We start from the raw sequence: 25,304 nt of genomic DNA on the forward strand, positions 1-25,304 counted from the left end.
CTTTCTACCACCAGCCCTGGGCCCAGGAAGCAGTGGGGAGGCATATCTTTGACAAGGTGCAGCAGCGAAGGCAGGAACTGGAACAGGTGCTGGGAATTTGCCTGACCTAACTGCTCAGGGATCCCTTCCTTTCTTCCCAGCCCAGGCATCATCCCCTTCGCAGCCTGGAAGGGACCACCATCTGAGGCTGCAGACACATCGGATAAGGAGCAGGGTGAGGGTTTGTCCTGTTACCCTCAGCTTCCCAGCGTTAGTTTCATAAATGTAGCGATAGGATTCCTTGTTGCTTGGTCCCCAAAGCCTTATTACTTACTTTATGCGTTAGCTTTAATTGGGTTCACAATAAATGCCTCTGCTCCCTGCAGGCAGGCCCACGTAGGACTACTAGGGGCCTGGCTTTGCCATTGTAAGGGAGAAGGTTCAGAACCAAAGGCCATTGGCTTTGCTTGTTTACAGACTCCCCCTTGGGGCAAGTGCCCTAGCTGGCTCTGGGGAGCTGGGCAAGGAAGAGAGACTCAGCTCACACGCTTCCTACCCTTTCTAAACCAAAGTTCTTCGCCATTCCGACCATCCCAGCCTTGCTACTGGCTTGTCCCTTTTCTTTGGGTATTTGCACTATTTGGGGAGCAGGTTCTTCTATGTGGGAGCCACTTTTTTGTACAGGGGACAAGTTGGGGTTTTTCAGGGAGCCCTGTTTGGTACCTCCTCCCTTATTTTCTTTTCTCAATCTATGCAAGTGGCTCTGGCTGCCATCATCTCCTGGGATGCCAGAGGGCTGCCCCTCCAGCTCTTGGGCCCAGGGCTATAAAGCCTCCTAGACTAGAGGAAGGGGACACTCAAGTTCTCTGGCTTGGCCTGAGGCATGGGTGTGTGTGCTTGGTGGAGGGGGGCGGAGGGGGAACTCATTGCCATTTGGAGCTTGATAAGAAGGGTGGGCCTAGGGCTTGGAAAGTGCCACTTCTGTCAGATTTGGAAATTTCCAAATAAATCCTTGTTTATTGGTAAAAAAAAAAAAAAAAAAAAAAAAAAAAAAGAAGAAGAAGAAAGAGAGAAGAAAAGAAAAGAAAAAAAATAAAAAAAAGAAGAGAAGAGAAAGAAAAAAGAAAAGAAAGAAAAGAAAAGAAAAGAAAAGAAAAGAAAAGAAAAGAAAAGAAAAGAAAAGAAAAGAAAAGAAAAGAAAAGAAAAGAAAAGAAAAGAAAAGAAACGCTGATAGCCTTGCCCCGAATCCCGCGGCGGAGCTAGGCTGCCCCCCACCGGAGGCGAGGAGGCGAGGAGCGCGCGGCCCGCGGCCCCCGGGTGGCGCAGTTGGCGAGGCCTCGCGGCCGACCTGCGAGCCTTGGGCGGAAGGGCAGGTGGAGGGGGAGCCGAGGGCGCCTCGCAGCTGCGCCCACATGCAGCGCGTCCTGGCCAGCGCCCTGCGCCTAGCGCGCCCCTGGAGGCCCCTTCTGGCCCGCAGCTGCGCCTCCGCTGGAGCCGCCCGGGACCCGGAGATCCAAGTGCGCACTCTGGAGGGTCCCGACCAAGGTGAGCGCTCACTCCCCGAGAGCACCCAGGAGGCGGCTGGGGCGAGCCGGGGCAGAGCTCAGGAGGGGGGCGCCTGGCGCTCCGCCCGGCCCAGGCGATGGCCGGCGCGTCCACTGGGCACGGGGAGACTGAGACAATAGGGTCGTCTAATGTATGTCAGGATGTGTACCCATCCCCTGCATCCTAGTCGAGGTTGCCCCAAAATAGGTGACCACCTTACTGGCCTCCCCGACACGACGTGGAATGGGACTCTAGGTCAGTATCGGTCCTTAGTCCCCGATGAGCCTGGGCTGCTGGGCTGCGAGGAAGGGAAGAGGAATGCTCGGGGGTAGGACTTGGCACCAGCACCCACCCCCGCAGCTTTAACAGGCGTGATCGTGCCCCAGGGCCAAGGACACTGGCAAGGTCCCAAGGGGGCCGAGGCCGCGGAGCCAATCCGGTGACCGTGCGAGGCCGAGATGGAGGGCGGAGGGAGAGGGCAGAGGAGCGCACGTCTCCTCCCTGCCTAAGGACAGGGAAAGCTCGCTGGTCACTGGCTGGAAACACCTTCGATTGCGCATTTTGTTTTGCTGTTATTGTTACCTACACCCCTCAGGCTTACTCTCGGGTCAAGGCTGTTCTCTTATCTTTCTCTCCAATCCTGACTGTGTCAGAATTTTAATTTACACAGATGGCATTGGAGACTACATCGCTTATTTCCTCCCCCACCCCTTACTAAGGTTTGAAGAGCTGCTTTGCTGTATTAATCTAGTTCCTTGCTCTCTGCGGTGGCACACTATTCCCTCGTGTGCATCCCCCACTTTTTTTTTTTTAATATATTTATTGATTTTTTACAGAGAGGAAGGGAGAGGGATAGAGAGTTAGAAACATCGATGAGAGAGAAACATCAATCAGCTGCCTCCTGCACACTCCCCACTGGGGATGTGCCCGCAACCAAGGTACATGCCCTTGGCCGGAATCGAACCTGGGACCCTTGAGTCCGCAGGCTGACGCTCTATCCACTGAGCCAAACTGGTTAGGGCCATCCCCCACTTTTGATGGCATGTCAGGGTTGCTGAGTCTTAGAGAATACCCCTTGCTCTCATGCTTTTCTCATGCCCAACTGGCAACAATGCTTGCCTAGATGTTTTTCTTTGCCATTAAGAAACAGAGGCACACCCTGGCCAGGTAGCTCAGTTGGTTAAAGTTCCACCCCCGACCAGGGTACATACAAGAAACAACCAATGAATGCATAAATAAGTGGAACAACAAATAAACGTCTCTCTCTCAAAATCAATAAACTGCCTGGCCAATGTGGCTCAGTGGTTGAGCGTCGACCTATGAACCAGGAGGTCACAGTTCCATTCCCAGTCAGGGCACATGCCTGGGTTGCAGGCTCTATCCCTAATATATCTCTAGTAGGGGGCATGCAGGAGGCAGCTGATTAATGATTCTTTCTCATCATTGATGTTTCTATACCTCTCTCCCTCTCCCTCTCTGAAATCAATAAAAATATATTTAAAAATAAATAATTTTTTAAAATTAAAAATAAACAAAAGCAGCTGCCCAGGGAAATTAAGCAATTTGAATCAGGTGTGATTTCAAAACCTGTGTTCTCAACTATTAGGTCATCACTGCCTCTTCTGTACAAAACACAGACTAGTAGATCAGTAAAAAGTATTATCAGGGATCACAGACCTTGCAAATAGCAGAATTGTTATCCACAGATAACAAGGATCAGCATATTAAGCCTCTGCCCCACCATTTATTTTTTATTTAAATATATTTTTAATTGATTTCAGAGACAAAGCGAGTGGGAGAGAGAGATAGAAACATCAATAATGAGAAAGAATCATTGATCGACTGCCTCCTGCACGCCCCATACTGGGGGATCGAGCCCACAACCTGGGCTTGTGCCCTAACCAGGAATTGAGCCATGACCTTCTGGTTCATAGGTCAATGCTCAACCACTGAGCCACGCTGGCCAGGCTGCTCCTACCATTTAGAAGGTCACTGAGGCACAGGCATAAGGAGAAGCAGTGAAGAAGCTTGAGGAAGAGACTCCCACACAGGAGAAACACCCCTCTCCTCCCCCCGACCCCCCAAAATGACTTGGGGCCATTCAGTGTTCATGTTAGAAGCCACAGGCTTTGCCTTCATTTGGACCAATGGCATAAGAGTATTGTCACACCCATTGTCCTTGAAAACAGGATTGGCTTGTTGACCACTCTGCACTCTTCTTTATGGCTCTGTTCCAGCTCCTTACTTAGCAGGATGTTCATGGTTCTCCACTACACCTGACCTTTCCATTTTACCTCTTCTACCCCATGGGTTCATTTTAAGCTGTCCCACCTCTGTGTTTTATTCTAGCTATGCCCCTGATTTGAGTCCTCTCCTTTCCTCTCTGCCTATGTAAATACTTTTGGAATTACCACCCCTCAATATCCCTTTATTTTCCATGTATCTGGACTTGTCTCCCTCATAGGTTGTTAGCCCGTTGAACGTAGGACTGCTAGCTGGGTCCAGCTGTTCACTTCAGCAAATTCTCTTCCTTCCTGGGCTTCAGTTTCCCCTTCTATATAATTAGGAGTTGTTAAGCCAATTGGTCTCTATACTACCTCCAGTGGTTTCGGTTGACTCCTACCCATATCAACAAGCCTGTGATCCAAACCATCCAGACAAAAGTGATCCTACGTCAACTGCCAAGGAAGTCATCAGCCAGTGGCATGGTGGGTTTGGTGAGTAAGGAGAGTGCAGTGCAGACCCATCTCTACTGCTGGCGCCCAGAAACAGCAGGGTTCCTAGGATCAGGGCTCAAACAGAAGGCAGGGGCCCTGGCAGAGTCCTCTCTGTTTCTCCATGCATCTGTCTTCTTCTCACAAACTGTGCTAACCATTTATGTGTATTATTTCTTTTAATCCTCATAACAACCTTTTTTTTATTATTATTATTAGTTAAGGTATTACAAATGTGTCCTCATCCCCCCCATTAACCCCCAACCTCTCCCTCCCCCCCCCCGCCCCGCCCACTCATGCTCCCATCCCCGTGTTGTCCATGTCCATTGGTTTGGCTTATATACATGTATACAAGTCCTTCGGTTGATCTCTTCCCCTTACCCCTGCCCTCCCCTACTTTCCTTCTGGGGATTGATAGCCTGATCGCTGTTTCTCAGTCTTTGGGTCTGTCCCTTTTCATCAGTCTATGTTGTTCCCTATAATGCACAAATGAGTGAGATCATGTGGTATTTATCTTTCTCTGACTGGCTTATTTCACTTAGCATAATGCTCTCCAGTTCCATCCATGCTGTTGCAAAAGGCAAGAGTTCCTTTTTTTTTTTTTTTTTTTACCGCAGCATAGTATTCCATTGTGTATATGTACCACAGTTTTCTAATCCATTCATCTGCTGATGGGCACTTAGGCTGTTTCCAAATCTTAGCTATGGTGAATTGTGCTGCTATGAACATAGGGGTGTATATATCCTTTCTGATTGGCTTTTCTGGCTTCTTGGGATATATTCCTAGTAGTGGGATCACTGGGTCAAATGGGAGTTCCATTTTTAGTTTTTTGAGGTAGCTCCATACTGTTCTCCACAGTGGCTGCACCAGTCTGCATTCCCACCAGCAGTGCAGAAGAGTTCCTTTTTCTCCACATCCTCTCCAACACTTGTTGTTTGTTGATTTGTTGATGATAGCCATTCTGACAGGTGTGAGATGATAACGCATTGTCGTTTTGATTTGCATCTCTCGTATAATTAGTGACTTTGAGCAGGTTTTCATATGTCTTTCGGCCTTCTGTATGTCCTCTTTCGAAAAGTGTCTATCTAGGTCCGTTGCCCATTTTTTTATTGGATTGTTTATCTTCCTTTTGTTAAGTTTCATGAGATCCCTGTAAATGTTGGAAATTAAACCCTTATCGGTGGTATCATTGGCAAATATGTTCTCCCATGTAGTGGGTCTTCTTGTTTTGTTGATGGTTTCCTTTGCTGTACAAAAGCTTTTTATTTTGATGTAGTCCCATTTGTTTATTTTCTCTTTAGTTTCCATTGCCCTAGGAGCATTATCAGAGAAGAAATTCCTTCGGCATATCTCATAACAACCTTTTTTATTATTTCTATTTACAGATGAGGAAATTGAAGGCCAGGTGGGTAACATAATGTGCCCAAGGCCATGGAACTGGTGAAAGACTGAGCTATGGCTCAAGTGAAGCACAATAAGATTTGGCAGCTAGTGTTTTGAGAGAGGAATATAAAGATGAAAAGCAGAGAAAAAGATGAAAAAATGGGAGAGAGTCAGCCAGAGAGAAAGGAATGACAGAACAGGAAAGCGAAAGGAGAGAAAATTTCTGTCAATCCCAGCACATCATTACTATATTAGTTTTCTATTGCCACAGAACAAATTGCCACCAAACACTGTTGCTGATAATAACACATTTATCATTTCATAATTTCTGTAGGTCAGAAGTCCAGGCACAAATTAGCTGGGTTCTCTGCCTTGGGGTCTTCCAGGCTGCTGTCCAGGCGTTAGACAGGGTTATGGTCTCATCATAGGCTTGACTTGGGAGAGATCCGCTTTCAAGCTCCTCACCTTGTTGACAGAACTCACTTGCTATGTGTATAGGACTGACGTCCTGTTTTCTTGCTGACTGTTGTCCAGGGGGCCCATCTCAGCTCTCAGAGGCTTCCCACACTTCCTTGGTATCTGACCCTCTCCATAGGTCCACTGTTTTCCTAGTGTGCACTAGCAAAACAGGCTTACCTACAGCGTAACCTAACCATGAAAGTAACATCTCATCACTGTTGCCATATAATTGACTCTACTCTTGAAAGTAACTTTTGGTAACCTTAGCTGTATTCCGTTGGTTAGAAGCAATTCACAGGGGCTGTGAACAAAGGGGCACTCTAGGGTCTGTCAGCCACAAGACCTTGGACCTAGACCAGTGATGGCGAATCTTTTGAGCTCGGCATGTCAGCATTTTGAAAAACTTTAACTTTGGTGCTGTGTCACATATAGAATTTTTTTGATATTTGCAACCATACTAAAACAAAGACTTATATTTTTGATATTTATTTTATATATTTAAATGCTATTTAACAAAGAAAAATCAACCAAAAAAATGAGTTCACGTGTCACCTCTGACACACGTCATAGGTTCGCCATCACTGACCTAGACCGTTTTCCTCAACCCCTCTGATAGGGTTTCTCTGTTTCCACCAGTTTCTCTTCTGAAGCACCAGAGCTGGAGAGAACTGTGGGGACATCTGATTTCCTCTGTCTGGAACCTCCAGACCTTGCTGGGCTCCTTGCTGGGCTCAGTGAGCTCTTTGGAAATTTCTTTTTTTTTTTTTTTTAATATATTTTATTGATTTTTTTACAGAGAGGAAGGGAGAGGGATAGAGTCAGAAACATCGATGAAAGAGAAACATCGATCAGCTGCCTCCTGCACACCCCCCACTGGGGATGTGCCTGCAACCAAGGTACATGCCCTCGACCGGAATCGAACCTGGGACCCTTTATTCCGCAGGCCGCCGCTCTATCCACTGAGCCAAACCGGTTAGGGCTCTTTGGAAATTTCTGAGGCGGCTAAGGAAGTTCACTAGCCTGAGTGTCACAGGTCTCTGTCCTAGACTACAATTTTCTAACTTCAGGCTGGACACCCTGTCTCTTGAGAGCTCTGAAACTTTCTTGGGCCCTTCTCTATGTCTCAAACCAACTCGCACTGAGAATGCCATCTTACTAAATACTGCTTGTTCTACAGACAAAGCTGAGGACCCCAGAAAACAAAAAAATAAATAAAGGGCCTTTGAATTCCAAAGGGTTGGTAAACACTCCTCTAGTCTATCCCGGACATTTTAGCAAAGGGAAAACAGCCCCTGCCCACAATGGTGTCTCTGCCCCACAGCTGCCCCAGATTCGGGGGTGGGGTGGGGGAGTTGAGGCCAAAGTGGGAGTGGGGTGCAAGGGCCAGATTGGGGGACTCTGGGGGTGGTATTAAAGTTTGGACTTGCCGAAACCGGTTTGGCTCAGTGGATAGAGCATCGGCCTGTGGACTGAAAGGTCCCGGGTTCGATTCCAGTCAAGGGCATGTACCTGGGTTGCAGGCACATCCCTAGTAGGAGGTGTGCAGGAGGCGGCTGATCGATGTTTCTCTCTCATCGATGTTTCTAACTCTCTATCTCTCTCCCTTCCTCTGTGTAAAGTTTGGACTTTATTTTGATGAAAAGGGAGGGGAAGGCCATGGTCAGATTTGGATTAGAAAGATGACTGTGAACCAAATGAGCAAGACAGGGAGCAAGACGGAGGGCCAGAGGGCCAGTTGGGTGATCCACGTAATAGAGTAAAACGCCCATAGCAGGTTAGGGGCTGCGATGTGGGCTATGCGCTTAAAGATCTAGGATCTGTTTAAGAGGTTGAATTGGCAGGCCTTGGAGACTGAGTTTTCATGGGTGAGGGAAAGGGGGGCAACAGGGTGGGCTTCTGGGTTCATAGTGCAATCAGTTACTCACCAAGGGAACAGGAGAAGATTGACCATTTTGGTTGAGAGGTCAAGTGGGCAGTTGGATGTTTAGGCTGGGAACTCAGAGGAGAGCTCTGGGGGGCCAGGTGTGCAGGGCAGCCCAGGGGATAGAAGAGGCAAGCACATGGGAGGTGCAGAAGAAGGGAAGATGAGCAAGCCCAGCTCCTCCGGATTCTCCTACCTCCTTACGCTGCTCTCCCTTTACTCCTCCGGTTCCCAAAGACACTGAAAGGTGGCAGAATATGTTACCCCAAAATATGCCTTTGTCATAAGGATTACTTTGTGCTAAAGGCACTTGAAAAAAAAACCAAACAAACAAAAAAACCCAGCAGATGCACAAAAGGCATTTGGATTTCCCCTTTTCTTCCTGAAGACAAGAGATAAATACTCCCCCGGGAAAGCTGTCCTCCCTGGACTAGGAGAAAAGAAACATTCTTCAACAGAGAAGCAAAGCCAAGAGAACTCTGCACAAACACATTTTATTAAAAAACGAAATTCTTATTTTCCTTTAGCCTCCTCACTAGTTTAGCTACCTTTCCACAACTGTCTCTTTGTTCAACCTGCTATGAAAGCATGTAGGTTCCACCATTTCTGGGGGGCTCATTTCCTTATAGGGGCTCCCATATCGTGTACAACTTGTATAAATGTGCATGCTCTCTCCTCTTAATCTGTTTTATGTCAGTTTAATTCTCGGGCCCAGCCAAAAAGAATGGCTTCTCTCCCCACCAACATAAACACACACACACACACACACACACACACACACACAGACTTTTGCCTGCCTTGCTCCCCTAGTCACCCCTCACCTCTCAGCCAAAAGGTCCGTTCCTCCACCAGGAGGTCATTGTTGACCTTCTACACTACGGTTCCCCATGGCCCACCCTATTCCTCCTACCTCCTTGTCCTTTTTATTCTGTGTTCTCATCACAGACAGTAATTACATCACTGAATGTCTGTCTTCTCTGTCAGACTGCAGGTTCTGAGAGAACAGGGCCTGGGCCTGCCTGGTCTCTGGAATCCGTGTCTAGTACAGAAGCCGACACATGTTAGATGCATTATTTAATTGTACAAATGACTGAATAAAGAGGTCCTGGATTGAGCTCTCAGGAACTCGGACTTTAAAAAATTGGGTAGTCCATTACCTATAGTATTTTTCCCACCATACCTCAGTCCTCAAATGAACGTTTTTACTTATTCTCACCTTGCTCAAACGCTTCCACCTGTGAACTGCCACCTGTAATCTCTAAGATGTATTGTATGCACTTACCTTACTCAAGACCTCGTATTTTTATTTACTTGTATTAGGTTATAAGCACCTTGTGGGCAGGGACTATTACATAACTTATAACTCACACAATTTCTTATCTTACAATTGTTCAATAGATAGTACAGTTTCTTTTTTCATCGCCAGCACTTGGTGGTTTGCCTGTTTGTTTTGTTAACCTTCATCCAACGATATTTTTCCCAAAGTGGAAGGGAGGGAGGAAGGGAGAGAGAGAGAGAGAGAGAGAGAGAGAGAGAGAGAGAGAAACGATGCGAGAGAGAGAGAGAGAGACATCGATTGGTTGCCTCCTGCACACACCCCAACTAGGGCTGGGGCCCTAACCTGCAACCCTGACTGGGACTCAAACTCAAGACCTCTCGGTGTGCTGGATGACGCTCTAACCATTGAACCACACCAACCAGGGCAACACTGGTTTTATTTTCAGATTTTTTCGTTTTAGCCATTGTACTGGGTGTAGAGTCAAATCTTAGTATGCTTTAAAAAAAAAAACAAAAAACAAAAAAAAACCAACTCATTTATTTGATACTAATACAATTAAACATCTTTCCATGTGCTTATTGGTCATTTGTATATCTTGTCGATTTACCTTCTTTTTTTTTCTACTATTTTATTGATTTTCCACAGAAGGGAAGGGAGAGGGACAGAGAGCTAGAAACATCGATGAGAGAGAAACATCGATCAGCTGCGTCCCGCACATCCCCTATGTGCCTGCAACCAACATACATGCCCTTGGCCGGAATCGAACCCAGGACCTCTCAGTCTGCAGGCCAACGCTTTATCCACTGAGCCAAACCGGCCAGAGCTCGATTTACCTTCTTAAGAGTTGGGCTTTTTAAAAATTGAGGTGTAATTGACTTATGTTAGTTTCAGGTGTACAACCAAATGACTCAGTCTCTGTTGCATTGTGAAAGAAGCATCACAATAAGTCTAGTTAAGATCCACCAGCACACCTTGTTCTGAGAATGCTTAAGATCTACTTTCTTAGCAGCTTTCCAATACCGCAAACCCAGGACTTGTTTATCATAGACAGGTGTTTAGCAAATGAGGTAAGAACTTTAAAAATTGGGTAGAAGAAAACCTAGAGAAGCGCAGAGTGTCATCTGAGAGGAAGGAGGCCAGGAGAACGCGGGGCCACAAAGCGGATGAACGGTGTTACACGTTGGCCAAAAGCCAGCAGACGCACAACACCAAGCGTGAACCGTAACGTCCACTGTGGACGTTGGGTGACACGTCAGTGTAGGTTCGTCTGCTGTAACAGATGTACCACTCCGGTGTGGAATGTTGGTATGGGGGAGGCTGTGCATGTGTGGGAGGCTGGGATATAAGGGAAATCTCTGTACTTTCTGCTCAATTTGACTGTGAACCTAAAACTGCTCTAAAAAAAGGAAAAGGAAAAAAAGCCACACAACCAAGTCTGAGAGAGAGAGAGAGAGAGAGAGAGAGAGAGAATGGCAGAGGCAGGCAGGAACCACTGCAGTGGTCACTGTCCCTCTCCCCATGTTCTCCGCAGCTCTCACGCCCTTCTACTCCTTTTGTGAAGCAGAAAGGACAAGTGCTACTCTGTTTTATAGTCAGGAAAACAAAGCCTGGGCATGTTGACTCCCATCACAGTGCTGCTCAAAGGTAGAGGCTGCCCAGGCCCAGCCAGGAGTGGGCAGGCCAGAGGCCTCACCCAAGGTTGCCCGGCCCCCTGCAGGCATCACTGAGATTCTGATGAACAGACCGCATGCCCGGAATGCCCTGGGACACGTCTTTGTGAGCGAGGTGAGAAATGGCCGACACCAGGGTGGGTGGGGCTGGGCTGGGCTGGGCGGTATCTGACGGGGTCTCCTCTGCAGCTGCTGGGAGCCCTGGCCCGGCTGCGGGACGACCGGCACGTGCGCGTCCTGCTCTTCAGAAGTGGAGTGAAGGGTGTGTTCTGTGCAGGTGGGTGTCCTCCCTTTCCCCACCCTGGGGCTCAGCGGGGCTCCCCCAGCCTGCAGGGGATGGGGTGGGGACCGTAAGTCATCTCTCGCATAGGACTCATGACTCGCACTTTACAGATGTGAACTCAAGACCCGGCGGTAAAATTCCTCGCCTGGGGTTACGTAGCTAGGAAGAGGTAGAAGAGCCAAAACCGGTTTGGCTCAGTGGATAGAGCGTCGGCCCGCGGACTGAAAGGTCCCAGGTTCGATTCCGGTCAAGGGCATGTACCTGGGTTGCGGGCACATCCCCAGTGGGGGGTGTGCAGGAGGCAGCTGATCCATGTTTCTCTCTCATCGATGTTTCTGACTCTATCTCTCTCCCTTCCTCTCTGTAAAAAATCAATAAAAATATATTAAAAAAAAAAAAAAAAAGAGGTAGAAGAGAATTCAGTTTGAACTCAGCCTTTCTGACCCCCAAGTCCGTAGTCTTCTGGCCGCACCATGCTGTGTTCTCACCCTTCACTGAGGAAACGAAGAACCCGAATCAAAGACGTTCACAAGTCAGTGGCCAAGATGGGACTCTGTGCCCCTCTGCCCAGACCCGGCCACCAAAGCTTTCCACTTATCCCTGCACCCTTTGGTCCTCACAGGCAAGCACCACGAACTTCTGTTTCATAGGAATACCACATCCCCGGCCCACAAGAAGCAAGTCAATGAGAGCTGCGCGGAGCTTAGAACCAGTGCTGGGATGGCGGGAGAGGGGTCACGGGGGTCACTGGGGAGGCGGGAAGTGGTTGTGGGGAGAGAGGATGGGAGAAATATGGTTTTCAGGTTTTCAAGGGGATATAGCTCAGTCCCTTCATCTGAGCTGTTGGGATCTTGGTGCCCAGTGTGGAGCCTGCCCTGGCAGGACAAGTATATAGAAAAAGGTCTCCCTGACCTGGCAGCCCTGGCAAAGGTCCTCACCCTACCCTGTCCTCTTCCTTTATCTCCATCTCTGTCTGACCTCTACTAAGGTCACTTCATGTCCCTGTTAGCAGCACTCCTCACTATCCCAGATTAGCACAGGGAAATAGACAGGCTACCAGCTGTCTGGGTCTGACCCCAGCTTGCTCTGGAATCCTTGGCTAGTCCCTGCCACTCCCTGGGCCTCAGTTTCCCCACCTGTCATAGAGAGGCTGGAAGTAGTCAAAGACATCCAAAGGCTCTCCCCGATCTGACTTGGTACTTGAAGAGACCATCTTCACCCTCTACTCCCACCTCAGCCTCCTACCATCTGGCCTTTGATGACCTCACCAGCATCACTATTCTCATCGACGTCCTTGCCCATCTCCATGCCACTGTATCCTACATTCGCTTCTCAGTTCTCTCATCTTACCTGACCCCTCAGCCTCCCTGGACCCCACTGACCCCTCCCTCCTTTTAAAAAATAACCAGTTATATAGTGATGCATGTCAGTTATTTTACAATAAAACTGGGGGGTGGGAATCAATAAATTTTTTATTTTATATAATTTTAAAATTGTGGCAAATACATACATGGCACAAAATTTACCTTTAAACTGTTTTAAGTGTTAAAATTCAGTGGCACTAAGTATATTTACAAGGTTGTGCAACTATCACCACTGTTCATTTCCAGAAACTTCTCATGAGCACAAAAAAACTCAGTCCCCATTAAGCAATCCCTCCCCATTCTCACTTTCCCAGAGCCCTGGTAACCTCTGGTCTACTATGAATTTGCCAAAAGGGACAGAACATGAGTGTTGTCAAACCTCTGGGTTTAGGTGATAAGTTTCTGTGACAAAAGAACCTGCTGACTTCTAGTGACCTCATACAACTGGAATCACACATTTGTCCTTCTGTGTCTGGCTTATTTTACTTAGAATAATGTCCTCAAGGTTCATCCACGTTGCAGCATGAATCAGATCATTCCTTTTTATGGTTGAATATTCCATGTATATTCACACATTTTATTAACCCACTAGAGGCCCAGTGCACGGATTTGTGCACCGGTGGGGTCCCTCGGCGTAGTCTGCAGGGATCAGGCCAAAACCTGCAGACCAACACCACCTGCCACTCCTGCTTACCACTCCTGCTTACCCCACCCTGCTGCACCTGCCACCACTGCCACTGCTACCACTCTGCTGCGGTCTCCCGGCTGCGGCGGCCAGCTATAAGCCCTGCGTCTGGTGCCTGTTGGTTAGCTGAGTGGCACTCCCTCTGTGGGAGCGCACTGACCACCATGGGGCAGCTCCTGCGTTGAGCATCTGCCACCTGGTGGTCAGTGCGCATCACAGTGGCCAGTTGACCGGTCGTTTGGTCGCTTAGGCTTTTATATATATAGGTCCTTTGGTGGACACAGGATTGTGTACACCTTTTGGCTGTTTTGAACACTGGTATGCAAGTGTCTGTTTGAGTCCTTGCTTTCCATTATTTGGAGTATATCCATAGGAGTGGAATTACTGGATCATAGTAATTTTACATTTAACTTTTTTGAGAGACCACCAAAATGATTTACACAGCAGCTGCAACATTTTATAATCCCGCCAGCAATGCATCAAGGTTCTCCACATCCACACTTGTTTTCTGTTGTTTATAACAGCCGTCCTAATGGGTATGGAATGTGCTCATTGTGGTTTGGGTCTGCATTTCCCTAATGATTAATGACGTTAAGCATCTTTTCATGTGTTTATTGGCCATCTGTGTATCTTCTTTGGAGAGAAGTCTATTGAAATCTTTGTCCTTTGTGGGGGGTTTTGTTATTGAGTTATAGGAGGTCTTTATATGTCCTAGATATTAATCTTTTATCAGAGAGGTGGTTTGCCAATATTTTCTTCCATTCTGTAGGCTGTCTCTTCACTCCTTCACAGTGTCTTTTGACATTAAAGTTTTTTGTTTTGAAGTCCAATTGTTCTTTCTGCTGTGGCACCTCTCCTTTATGACCCACTCCCTGTTCCTCCCTGGATTCCCTGACCAGTGCTTCCTCAGGTTTCTCCTTCCTCTCTGGCTGCTTCTCCTCGAGTCTCCTTTGCTGGATCTTTAACAGCCCAGGGCTCCGTAACGGTTACTTCCCAAGGACTGTCACCAACCCCTATTTGCAGGTGCGGACCTGAAGGAGCGGGAGCAGATGAGTGAGGCAGAAGTGGGGGTCTTTGTCCAGAGGCTCCGAGGCCTAATGAATGAGATTGGTGAGGGTCCAGAAATGGGGTGGAGGAGGGCCCTGCTGATCCCTGCCCCCCCCCCCCCACACACACATACACTCACCCCACCACCACCCTCTATTCTAAAGAGAGGACAGTTTCTATTGTAAGCTCTATGGAAAGACAAATGACTCTCCCAGGGAGGATGGGCACAAGGAATTGTACGAGGAGGAGGGTGACAAGAGGGTTTAGAGGGCAGTTCCTTCACACGGGCTCAGCCTTTGTGCCCTGCTGCTTTTGACCCCCACCACCCACCACCCACCCCATGGCATCAGGCTTCACGCCTCGCTATTCCAGAGGAGCCATGTTTCACCAAGCATGCTTGTAGGCTTTGACATGGTTGTTCCTTTGTCTGGAATATCCCTCCTTGGCCACCTGAACTTCTTACTCATCCTTTAATACCACCAATACCTCCTCCTCCTCCTCCTCCCTGACCCATCCTCCAAGCTTTCTTTAACAGAGTACAGATTGCCTGGGTCTGTCTTCCCATGTCTGACTCAATTCTGTGTTCCCAGCACCCAGCACAGGGCTTGCCACACACAGAACAAGAAGGGAAAGCAGAAAGGGGAGTCCCAGAGTGGCCAGCAGGGGAGGGGGCCTGAGCAGAGATCATCCAGCCCATCTCCCCACTCTGGTTCCTAAGCTGGTCCCACAAATTTCCCTATTGGAAAATCCAACTTCTACAATAACCTGACTGAGGCCCCAAATCTGAGACCAACGAGGCCCTCTCTAACCTCGAGTCCCTGTCCTGGTCCTGCAAACCCTCTCAACCAGAGCCCTTCTTCGTCTCCACAGCAGCCTTCCCTGCACCCACCATTGCAGCGATGGATGGGTACGCCTTGGGTGGAGGCCTGGAACTTGCCCTGGCCTGTGACCTTCGCGTGGCAGGTACTGGGCAGGGGGAGGTCGGGTACAATGGGGAGGAGAGGGTGAGTGAAACAGGGTAAGTCTGGGCATTCTGTGAAGTCAGCCACTGCTCTTGGCTTTCCTACCAGCAGATCTAAAGGCAAAGGGGAGGCCACAAAGGGGAAGCTGGTTCCGCTCCTGGCCCAGCCCCTGACCGCTGTAGACCCAGTCACCCTCAGCACCAGAGTGCTCCTGCCAATCAGAGCAACTGCTGGCAGGACAGGAAGGAGAGCACAGAGAGGGAAGGCAGAGCAGGACAAGACTAGGTGTTCAACCTTCCAGTTCTGTCCAAGAAGCTTTACTTAGCATGTTTTGAACAAAGGTGAGGCAGGGGCAGTCTGTCACCAGCCCAGCTAAACACAAACATGCCTGGGCAGGAACACTGCCCTCTGGTTCATTGTTCAGAGCAACTGAGCCTTGAAGAGTGGAGGGAGGAGGTGAAGGGCACACCTGGTTACATTTTAACCTTTCTGCCTTGGGTAGGTGCACCCTTCTGGGAGGCAGAAAAGTCTGTGCCATCATGGCGCTCCGTCTTCCCTTAATGCTTTCTCCTGCCACCCGGGAACATTTGAAAATGTGCAACTCCAGCCATAGAAGTAGCTTATATCTACACGATGCACATCAACAAAAAGGCATCAAAATACCTGGTCAGGTCATAGCCCCAACTCTGCTTCTCACCTTGTTGATGTTTAAGGCAACTAACCTGTAGGGTTTGGGCAATAGGAGGGTGAGTGTAAAACCGCCCATAGGCAGAAGAGGTAGCTGTTCCCTCCTGCCTGGCTCAGATGGCCAGAGGGAATTTGGGAGAGAAGCCTGTGGGTGGTTCATTCAAGAGCTTCTCGGAGGAAGCAGAACTCAGAAGAAGGATGTGGACTGAACACAGGGAATTTCAGGCTAATGAAAAGCTGGGAGGAATAACTGGTGGGAGCCGGAGGCATTCACACTCTAGGCCAGACAGTAGCTACGGGTCTATGAGACAGAGAACCCATTAACCCACAAATAGGTAGTGGGCACCTTCCAGGAACCCCTTCCTTGTTCCTCATTTGATCCTTGGCAGCTCTTTGAAGCAGGCAGGAGCATGGTAATCATCTTTTGCCACCTATGAGGCTCAGAAAGGGTGAGACTTGCCTGGGGACGCACAGCCCCCACCCTCGACCTCAGTGGGAGCAGTAGGATGAGGACCTGACCTCCAGGCCAGGGCTCTTCCAAAGGCAGAGCCTGGAGAGGTCTGGCTGTGGCCAGAGCTTGATGGAAGTGGTTGGCTGAAGGGGTGAGCAGAGCCCAGAGGTAGGTATCACTTCTCCCCAAGGACTGGCACTTGAGAGGGTGGGGACTTCACTCTGTTTATGCAGCTTCCTCAGCTGTCATGGGGCTGATCGAGACCACCCGAGGGCTCCTCCCAGGAGCAGGTAACATCACCCACAGCACCCATCCTCCTCTACCTGCCCAATTCCTCCATCCGGAGTACTTCCCTGCTCCCCCCCACCCCCCCCTCCGCCCCCCCCACACACCCCGTTTACTAGGCTCTGTCCTTCTAGCCTAACTCAGAATCTGCTTCTGAGAAGAAGTCTTGGCTGACGCCCAGCCTGGGCCTTCTCTGGGCTCCCACTTCCCTTGCTGACTTACCATCCCCATTCCATTTGGCAGGAGGGACCCAGAGGCTGCCTCGGTGCCTGGGGGTGGCCCTGGCGAAGGAGCTCATCTTCACAGGCCGACGACTGAGTGGGACACAGGCCCAGGCCCTCGGGCTGGTGAATCACGCTGTGGCCCAGAATGAGGAGGGCAACGCTGCCTACCACCGGGCACGAGAACTGGCCCAGGAGATCCTGCCCCAGGTGTGCTGGCAGCCCCGCACAGGAGGGAGGGTCTGTGCCATGGGGGACACACGTGTGGGGAGGCCACGGCGTCCCACAGGGCCAATAAGATCCATTTACCCAGACTCATAAAATTAACCCTCTTTGAATTTTGCATCCATTTAGCCATCCAGTAAACAAAATTAAGTCAAGTGTTAAAATGAAAATTGAATTCTGAGGGACTCAAATGGGCTTGAACATCTTCAGAACAGCACCGTCCAAGAGAACTTTCTGAGATGATGGGAATGTTCTGTTCTTGTGCTGTCCACTAAATCAGCCTCTAGCCACAGGTAGTTTCTGCCAGGCCAAAGCCTTCAGCAGGACACCCTGGATCTGACTGATGGGGTCTCCAAGAACCTGAGAGCCTCTACTGGCTTCTCATGACTCTGACAGGACCCAGAGGTAGGCCCCAAATTTCCATAAAGCTATGAACACAGCTGAAATGGAGCTGTTTGACTAATTTATAATAAATACTGACTAAGCCCACATGGAGCATCTCCCATCCATCAGACACTATCTTAGGTCCTTTCATTAGAACAATCCAGCTGGGTTGATTATCCTCATTGTATCTGTAAGTGTAACAGACCCAGAAAGGTTAAGTGACTTGCTCATCAAGGTCACAAAAAGTGACTGTAATACCATACCAGAGAGACAATACTGGTATTTTGGTATTTATTTTGCATAATATAAAAACTGCATACGATGTAAAAACTAGCATTTTATTCTAAAGAGTACACAATATGTACAAAAACTTCTAAAACTGTAAAACTAATGCATTTCAAATATAAAAATCTGCAAACATGTTACAAAACAAAAAGTCTATAAAAATGTTTTCCATTCATCATTTTAGTATTTACAGATGAAACTATTTGAATTAATCATGAAAATTAAGTATTTATTTTTGTTTTTTTAATATTTTTTTTTCAGAGAAATTTATTTTGGAGAGGAAGAGATAGAAACATCAATGATGAGAGAGAATAATTGATTGGTTGCCTCCAGCAAGTCCCTCACTGGGGATCGAGCCCGCAACCTGAGCATGTACCCTGACTGGGAATCGAACCCATGACCTTCTGGTTCATAGGTTGATGCTCAACCACTGAGCCATGCTGGCTGGGCTAAGTATTTATTTTGGAAAAAATATTTCTCTATCTCCTATTTAATCCTACCTTCTTTTTATAACTTTGAGACCTTTCTTGAGGGCAGGGATTATAACTTTAAAAAACTGATAGTGAGTTTGATTTAAAAGAACGCATGTTTTGTCTTTTCTTTTTTTAGTTTCATCATATATAAATGGAGTGTCTGATGGTGCTACTCTACCAATTTTAATGCTATCAGATTTCTATTATACTTAGATCAGCAAGTATCTGATCTAAACAAAACTCTATGTGACTCAAGCTCGCAGCTGGCTGTACCTTCACAGAGGGGCCTACCTAGCAAGACTGGTAGACTGAAGGGTTGTCTTTTTGCATAAACTATGTAACTGGGTCTTTGAGCTTGATTTAGAGATGATTCTGATTTCAGATCTTTTAGTATTCTAAAATAATGGTATTAAACTAATGTAAGTACTAGTATTTCAGTACTTGAAAGTAGCTTTGCATTCCAAAACACCAGCATACCAAAACTATAATCACTAATCCCAATGCTGGAATGTCTGATGCAACCTAAAAAAAGTAAATCTTCAACTTCCAGCCAATTCCTGGATGGGGTGACTGCCAGGTGTGGTACATGGCTACCCTCTGGTGGACAAACCACTAAGACGAGGCAGTCAAATGGTTCCAGAGGTTAGGGCCCAAAAGACTTTTAATGAATGGAAGGCCTACAACTTAATACTCAGATTTCCCCCCTAAATAGTAAATACACATTTTGCTTTAAATATGGATTTGGCTATGTTTTCTACTTGAACATACTGCACCACAGTGTGACTCACTGTTCTCATTTACAAATAACGTTCAAATTATTAGATTTCTAATAATCCTCACATTTATGTCTATATACTTAGAAACATAAATATGTCTGCTAATACATACACATACATATGCTGAAATGGGAACCTCCAGGAAATCAGGTTAAAAAAAACAAGGTGCATACTAGTATGTTTCTTATTATCCCATTTGTGTAAAAGGTGTTGGCGCAGCATGCCTTTGGGGGGAAGGGCCAGGAGAAAGGAGACTTCACTTTTTGTTTCATACTCTTCCATACTGTTTGAATTCTTTATGATGCACATTTAAATTCATGTTTTTAAAATGTCTCTTAGAATCGGATTAGCCTCTAAAGGTATGTTCCTCGTCCCCTAAACCATTCTAAAAAGAACTGAGTTATCCCATCTACGAAAGAGGGAATATGCTAACTGACTGCCCCGCCCACAGCCACAAGATGGCGGCACCCAGTCCCCTCATTCCTGCTGGGGCGCCCGGCCGCTCCATGTGCCTGCCTACGGAGACCTTAGTCCCCTCAGCCTCCCAGCTGCCCCAAGGTGCAGGCAAACCTCAGATGGCAGCTGCCCAGCTGCCCAGGGCCACCCGAGGCTCAGGTAACCAGGGCTGGCCGAGGCTTGTGCTGCCGGCAGTGGCAACAGCAGAGGTGGGATGGGGCATCACCTTCACCTGATTGCAGGGTTGCCTCCTGCCCCTGAGGGCTCCCGGACTGTGAGAGGGGGCAGGCCAGGCTGAGGAATCCCCTCTCCAGTGCATGAATTTTCATGCACGGGACCTCTAGTTTATATATGAGTATATACAAGGGTGGTCAAAAGTAGGTTGCAGTTGTGAGTACGCAAAAGTTTATTCTTGTATTATTTTTAAATGTATTTTTATTGATTTCAGAGAAGAAGGGAGAGAGATAGAAACATCATTGATGAGAATCACTGATCACCTGCCTCCTGCACATCCCACACTGGGGATCAAGCCTACAACCCAGCATGTGCCCTGACTGGAAATCGAACCATGACTTCCTGGTTCATAGATCAATGCTCAACCACTGAGCCACACCAGCCAGGCACTGTATTACTATTTTTTAATTGTTGAATTATTTATTATTACCAACCTACTTTTGCCCACCTCTGTATATTTATTGACCTCATTCTTTTAAACAACTGCACTTTTTCATTCATGGTCTGGATGTGCTATTATTTAACCAGTACTCTAATGATGAACATTTATGTGGCTTACATCTTTTTGCTACTGCAAAACAGCTGGAGTGAAGAACTTTGTACATCTTAGTGTACTTGTAGTTGTACATTTGCAGGGTAGATTCTACATGGAGTTGCAACATCAAAGAGTATGTGCATCGCCTATCTGGTTTGTCTCAGTGGTTGAGCATTGACCTATGAACCAGGAGGTCATGGTTAGATTCCCAATCAGGGCACATGTCTGGGTTGTGGGCGCAATCCCCAGTAGTAGGTATGCAGGAGGCAGCTGATCAGTGATTCTCATCATTGATGTTTCTCTCTCTCCCTTACTCTCTGAAAAAAAAAAAATATATATATATATATATATATATATTTTTTTTTTTTAAAAGAGCATGTGCATCTATATTTGCCAGTTCTTGCCAAATTGCCTTCCCCAAAGCATTGTATCAATTTACTCTATCAATAATATATGCAAATACTTGCTTCGTAATCCTGGCAATAGTGGGCAATACCAACAATTTACTACTTACCTAGTCTAAGGTTAAAGGGGCACCTCACTGTTTTGATTCGCATTTTCTTAACTAGGAGTAAATCTGGGAGCACCCTGTGTTTATATTTTTCTGTGAACTACCTTTTCATATCCTTATGAATTTGTTGAAAAAATACTAGCTTTTTATAAATCAAGAAAATTCATCTGTCTTAAGTATCACAAATACATTTTCCCAGTTTTTTACTGTTGCCTTTTATTTGTGGTGATTTTCCCAACTTCATTTTTATGTAACTAGCTTTTTCAATTATGGCTTCTATGCTATCAGACTTTAAAACAGTCATTCTTTTTTCTGATGAAGTCTTACTTATAAAAACTTCAAATACTACGAATACTACAGGCAGTAAGTGCATCCTTTGCCTGGAAGTGGGGCTGGGAGTGCAGTGCCGGGCCTGTTGTGGCACAAGTTAATTGGAAGCAAGACCAGAGAAGCAAAGATGGCAGCTTTGATGCTCTTGCTTCTCAGAGGCTGTGCAAAATGCCCCCTTGGGATTTCAACCCTGGCGGGTCAGACCTCAAAGCCCAAGTTCCTAATCCTGACCATGCTTTAACTCTGCTGAGGCGACGCTTGCTTGCAGTGGAGGCTTGCATTTGCTGAGCTGAGAGGGGTAGAGGAAGGGAGCAGCAGTGGGAGAGGTGAGTGGGAACTCTATCCAAGCTCCACCTCTGATTCACTGGACAACTGCTTCACCTCCCTGAGCCTCAGTTAAAGATGGCACCATCCTGGCAGGGTGGGTAGCACCATTGGACAAGTCTGTGGGCGGGAAAGCACTTTGTCAATGGTTGTATTCATAGGAATGAATGAAATGACAAGAACCCCATAGGGCCAGGATTGGGCAGGGCAGGAATCAGTCAGGTTTCCTTTATAAAAGAAAAGAAACATCAACTGAGGGCCAGCAGGTGCTCACATTAGCGGAACATAACACTTGGCAGAAAGCTAGAACTCCGCCTCCCTGTCCACAACTCTCCCCCAACCATGGAGCTATATGCCTTTATTTCAACTCCCCTGTCAGCATTGATCCCCTCCTCAACCAAGCCTTTTCTTTTCTCTAGGCCCCCATTGCTGTGCGGCTGGGCAAAGTAGCCATTGACCGAGGAATGGAGGTGAGAGGGCTCTGGTCGGGACTGCGGTCAGTGGGGTGGCTGGGAGGCGGTGCTTTCACGGCACTCTGACAGCACAGCTGGAAAGAACCCAGGGACTGGATTCTTGTAACATCCAATGCCATGGGTGCCTTAGTTTACCCATCTACAGCATGTAACGTTTGACCAGGTGACATTCCAGATTCATTTTATCCTCATTTTCTCCCTTGGAGAGAAGGAAACTGAGGTTCAGAGAGGGTAAATGACTCATCCAGGTCACAGAGCCAGGAATAAGAACCAGGTCTGTGTGGGTCCCAGTCCATGTTCTTGGGTTTGTGCTGATGGTCAGTGATGTGGCCTCAAGGAGAGGGCTCAGGGTGGAGTCTTGGGTGCAGCTAATCCATCCCACCTCAACTTACTTGATTGTACATCACACACTGAATCTAGAGCTGAGCCGAAAACTGGGACACAGATAAGTCAAATATGGCCACTGCCCCAAAGGTGGGGAGGGGGTTAGATACAGACTCAGATCACTAATAAAAGGGTACCAAGCAGAGAGATACCGTGGAGAGGTTAAAGCAGCACTGTCCCATTGGGTAGTGCTGAGTTAGAGGATATTTTCTAGAGTTGGGCCTTAGAAAGGACGAGAATTCCAGAAAAGGCAAAAAATATGAGCAAAATCACAGGTTTGTGTAAACAAGCAACTGGACTGAATGGGAGTAAGGGGTGAGTGAGAACAAATCATGGAAGTTAGGGGCATGGGTCCTGGTGCTGGGCTGTTTGGGTTCAAAGACCTGCTTTTCCACATACTGCTGTGATTTTAGAGGAATTCCTTCACGTTTCTATACTTCAGGTTTATCAACTGCAGAATAGGGATAATAACCTTTGTTAAGATTACGTACACGCAATACTTCTCCTAGAAGAGTGCTTGTGAAGCAGCTAATAGTAGCACTGAGCAGCAGAGGCTGCAGAGTTGCTAGGGGCCACATCATGAAGGCCCAGGACCTTACTCCTAAGGGCAATGAAAGCCTGTAGTTCACTAACGGGGATGACAGGAGGCATGGTGAGGCAGCCCATGAGGAGAGAACACTGTCTGGGAAGGCGCAGTTCATGCACAACCTCCGCAGCGCTACAGGCTGTGCAACCCTCCCCCTGTGCTCACAGCCCCTATTATCCCAGCATGGTTTTGTCAGTTATGGTGTTCTCTCTCCAGGGAATCCCCATCATAATCATCTCTGTGCGTGACTGGCATACAGTAAGACTCAGTAATTCTTTGCTGGAGGAAGCCATGAACCGACAGAATAGTGTAGGCAGTAGGGTGGGCTAGCTGTCAGTGTAGATGGAGGTGGGCAAGGTCAGGCTTATTCAGGTTTCTTTCTTGCAGGTGGACATTGCATCAGGGATGGCCATTGAAGGGATGTGCTATGCCCAGGTACGTGGTCACTGCCAAAGTCCATGCATGCTTGTAAGCAGAGCCTGGGCCACAGTGGGGGGGGGGGGGGCTCATGTGCAATCCATGACCAATTTAGCAGGTTCCTCCCAACCCAAAGGGTCTCTCTCAATGCCACTTGCTCCTCCCAATCAGCCCGGGCTGATCCCAGAGGAACCACACTGCTTCTCTCTGGGACTGTTTCCTCAGCTATCTGGTGGTGGTACATTCTGTCCCCACCTAGAGAATCACAGAACACAGATGTCCTTGAGAGGAAGAATAGCTTCCACTGTCTCTGTACCAGTGGCCACTGAGAGGTCAGGTTAGAGTGGGATGTCAAGGCCTTGCTTATTACAGCCTGTAGGCTGTGTGTGTTTGACCGGAGTGGGGGGTGGTGTGTGTGATAAATCTAGGGCTGATCTATTTAGACCTGACTCCTGGGTGAGTCAAAAAGTACTAACCTCAAGGTCAACAGATATCGAAAGTCCTCCTACACAGGGGGTCCTGGAACTTGCAGGGCCTGGTGTGAAGGAGCTACACCCAGGATTCAAAGCCAATTTCTTACTGTGAAGTCTCCTATCAGACTGCTGCAGGAGACTCTCAGTTGTTTGGAGGCACGTAAACTGGGTCAAGTAGAGGCCAATGACAGGCCAGATTCTGAAGGCGCAGCCTGCCTTCTTCAGGAAACTAAGGAGCCATGAAGCCCATACCTTTGCATGGCCCGATACCCGAGTCCACAGACAATAGAAAGACTTGGACCCTGCCTTGTCATGGGCTGGACAAACTTGAGCAAGTCCTTACTGGCCTCTAGCTCTGCACCCCAACAAACTAATATTCTGTTGTTGTTTCAGAACATCCCTACCCAGGACCGGCTAGAGGGCATGGCAGCCTTCAGGGAGAAACGACCCCCTAGATTTGTGGGGGAGTGACTCCCATATAACCTCAAAGGGAAATCTGCAGCATGACTGCCCTCATTCCCCATCTCCGGGCTTTAGTTTTCTCACAAGGACAACAATGGATATAAAATGGCTGATGTGGTGCCTGGTACTAAGGTGCTGACTTTGCCACCTACCGCTATCATCATTATTCCCCTCCCTGTGTCTGTAATCACTGGGGCACAGTTTGCTTTGGAGAATGCCTGTTTTTCCCTACTCGAATGATAAACTAAGGATTAAAATAGATCCTCCTCTTGCCTTTGTAATTGTTGGCTCTCAGGCCTGATCTCTGCCTCTCAGTGAGCAGGTGCTCACCAGAGAAGGCAAGAAGTACTAAGAACCCCCCAGTTGCCAACTATACAAGAGAGATCATCAGGAAACCCTGGTAGAGGATCAGGTGCCTGGGATCAGACTGCAGATTCCAGCTCTCTACGTTAGTCACTGTGTGCCTTAGCTTCCTCATCTGTAAAATGGAATTGCTGTGAGGGTTTAAATAAATAAAACGCCTCCTGGTCAATAAATGTGAGTTATTAATGTACAGTGTTGCAAGAACCAATGGAAATCATTGTTGTGAAGACCTTTTTTAAACTGCAGGGTGGCAGGCCACTCTGTACTTGCACTAAATAGACTTCAGGAGCATCGAGAAGAAAGCGATTAACTGACGGAGAGAATGGGGGGGTCAGGAAATAGGTAGGTAACACTGGAGTTGAAGCCGGAAGAATTAGTGGACATTTGATGCAAAGAAGAGGAAGGCTGAGGGGAACAGCATGAACAAAGGTGAACAAGAGGAGGGCACACGGAGGAACAACGGGGGGCTGAAATGCATGTACGCACACTGGTCTCAGGAGCCTCTTGCTGCACTAAGGCGGGGAAGAGAAGGCTCCTCCCACACCAGGGCCCACGGTCATTCTTTAACAGAGCTAAGCTTTGCCTGAACTCCTGAGCCTAGGCCTAGAGTCTCTAAGTCATGGGCATGGACACATAGCAATAATGTTGTTAATTTGCTGCTAAATACAAATGTACTC

General features: G+C 47.7%; 1 protein-coding gene across 4 annotated transcripts; it reads left to right on the forward strand.

Annotated features, from left to right (window-relative positions):
* The first annotated feature begins 1,116 nt into the window (after positions 1-1,116).
* On the forward strand, positions 1,117-24,817 carry ECHDC2 (enoyl-CoA hydratase domain containing 2). Of its 4 annotated transcripts, none has more exons than XM_081087116.1 (10): positions 1,117-1,525; positions 10,999-11,066; positions 11,141-11,228; positions 14,307-14,393; positions 15,201-15,293; positions 16,664-16,720; positions 16,959-17,146; positions 21,889-21,939; positions 23,300-23,347; positions 24,196-24,817. In XM_081087116.1, the coding sequence occupies exons 1-10, from the start codon at positions 1,393-1,395 to the stop codon at positions 24,271-24,273; spliced, it is 891 nt and encodes a 296-aa protein (XP_080943242.1). In that variant the 5' UTR covers positions 1,117-1,392; the 3' UTR covers positions 24,274-24,817. The 4 variants fall into 4 exon arrangements, with proteins under 4 accessions (XP_080943242.1, XP_080943239.1, XP_080943241.1 ...); XM_081087113.1 differs by having other exon boundaries at positions 1,231-1,525; positions 10,813-11,066; XM_081087114.1 differs by lacking the exon at positions 1,117-1,525 and adding an exon at positions 10,219-10,348.
* The last annotated feature ends 487 nt before the right edge of the window (positions 24,818-25,304 follow it).

Source organism: Myotis nattereri (genome assembly GCF_964212035.1).
Source record: "Myotis nattereri genome assembly, chromosome: 3".
In the NCBI taxonomy this organism is placed as follows: domain Eukaryota; kingdom Metazoa; phylum Chordata; class Mammalia; order Chiroptera; family Vespertilionidae; genus Myotis; species Myotis nattereri.

Coding starts and splice junctions, on each gene's coding strand:
- ECHDC2 (XM_081087116.1), top strand. CDS start 1,393: ATGCAGCGCGTCCTGGCCAGCGCCCTGCGCCTAGCGCGCCCCTGGAGG. Junction 1,526..10,998: donor TCTGGAGGGTCCCGACCAAG/GTGAGCGCTCAC, acceptor GGCCCCCTGCAG/GCATCACTGAGATTCTGATG. Junction 17,147..21,888: donor CCCAGGAGATCCTGCCCCAG/GTGTGCTGGCAG, acceptor TCTTTTCTCTAG/GCCCCCATTGCTGTGCGGCT.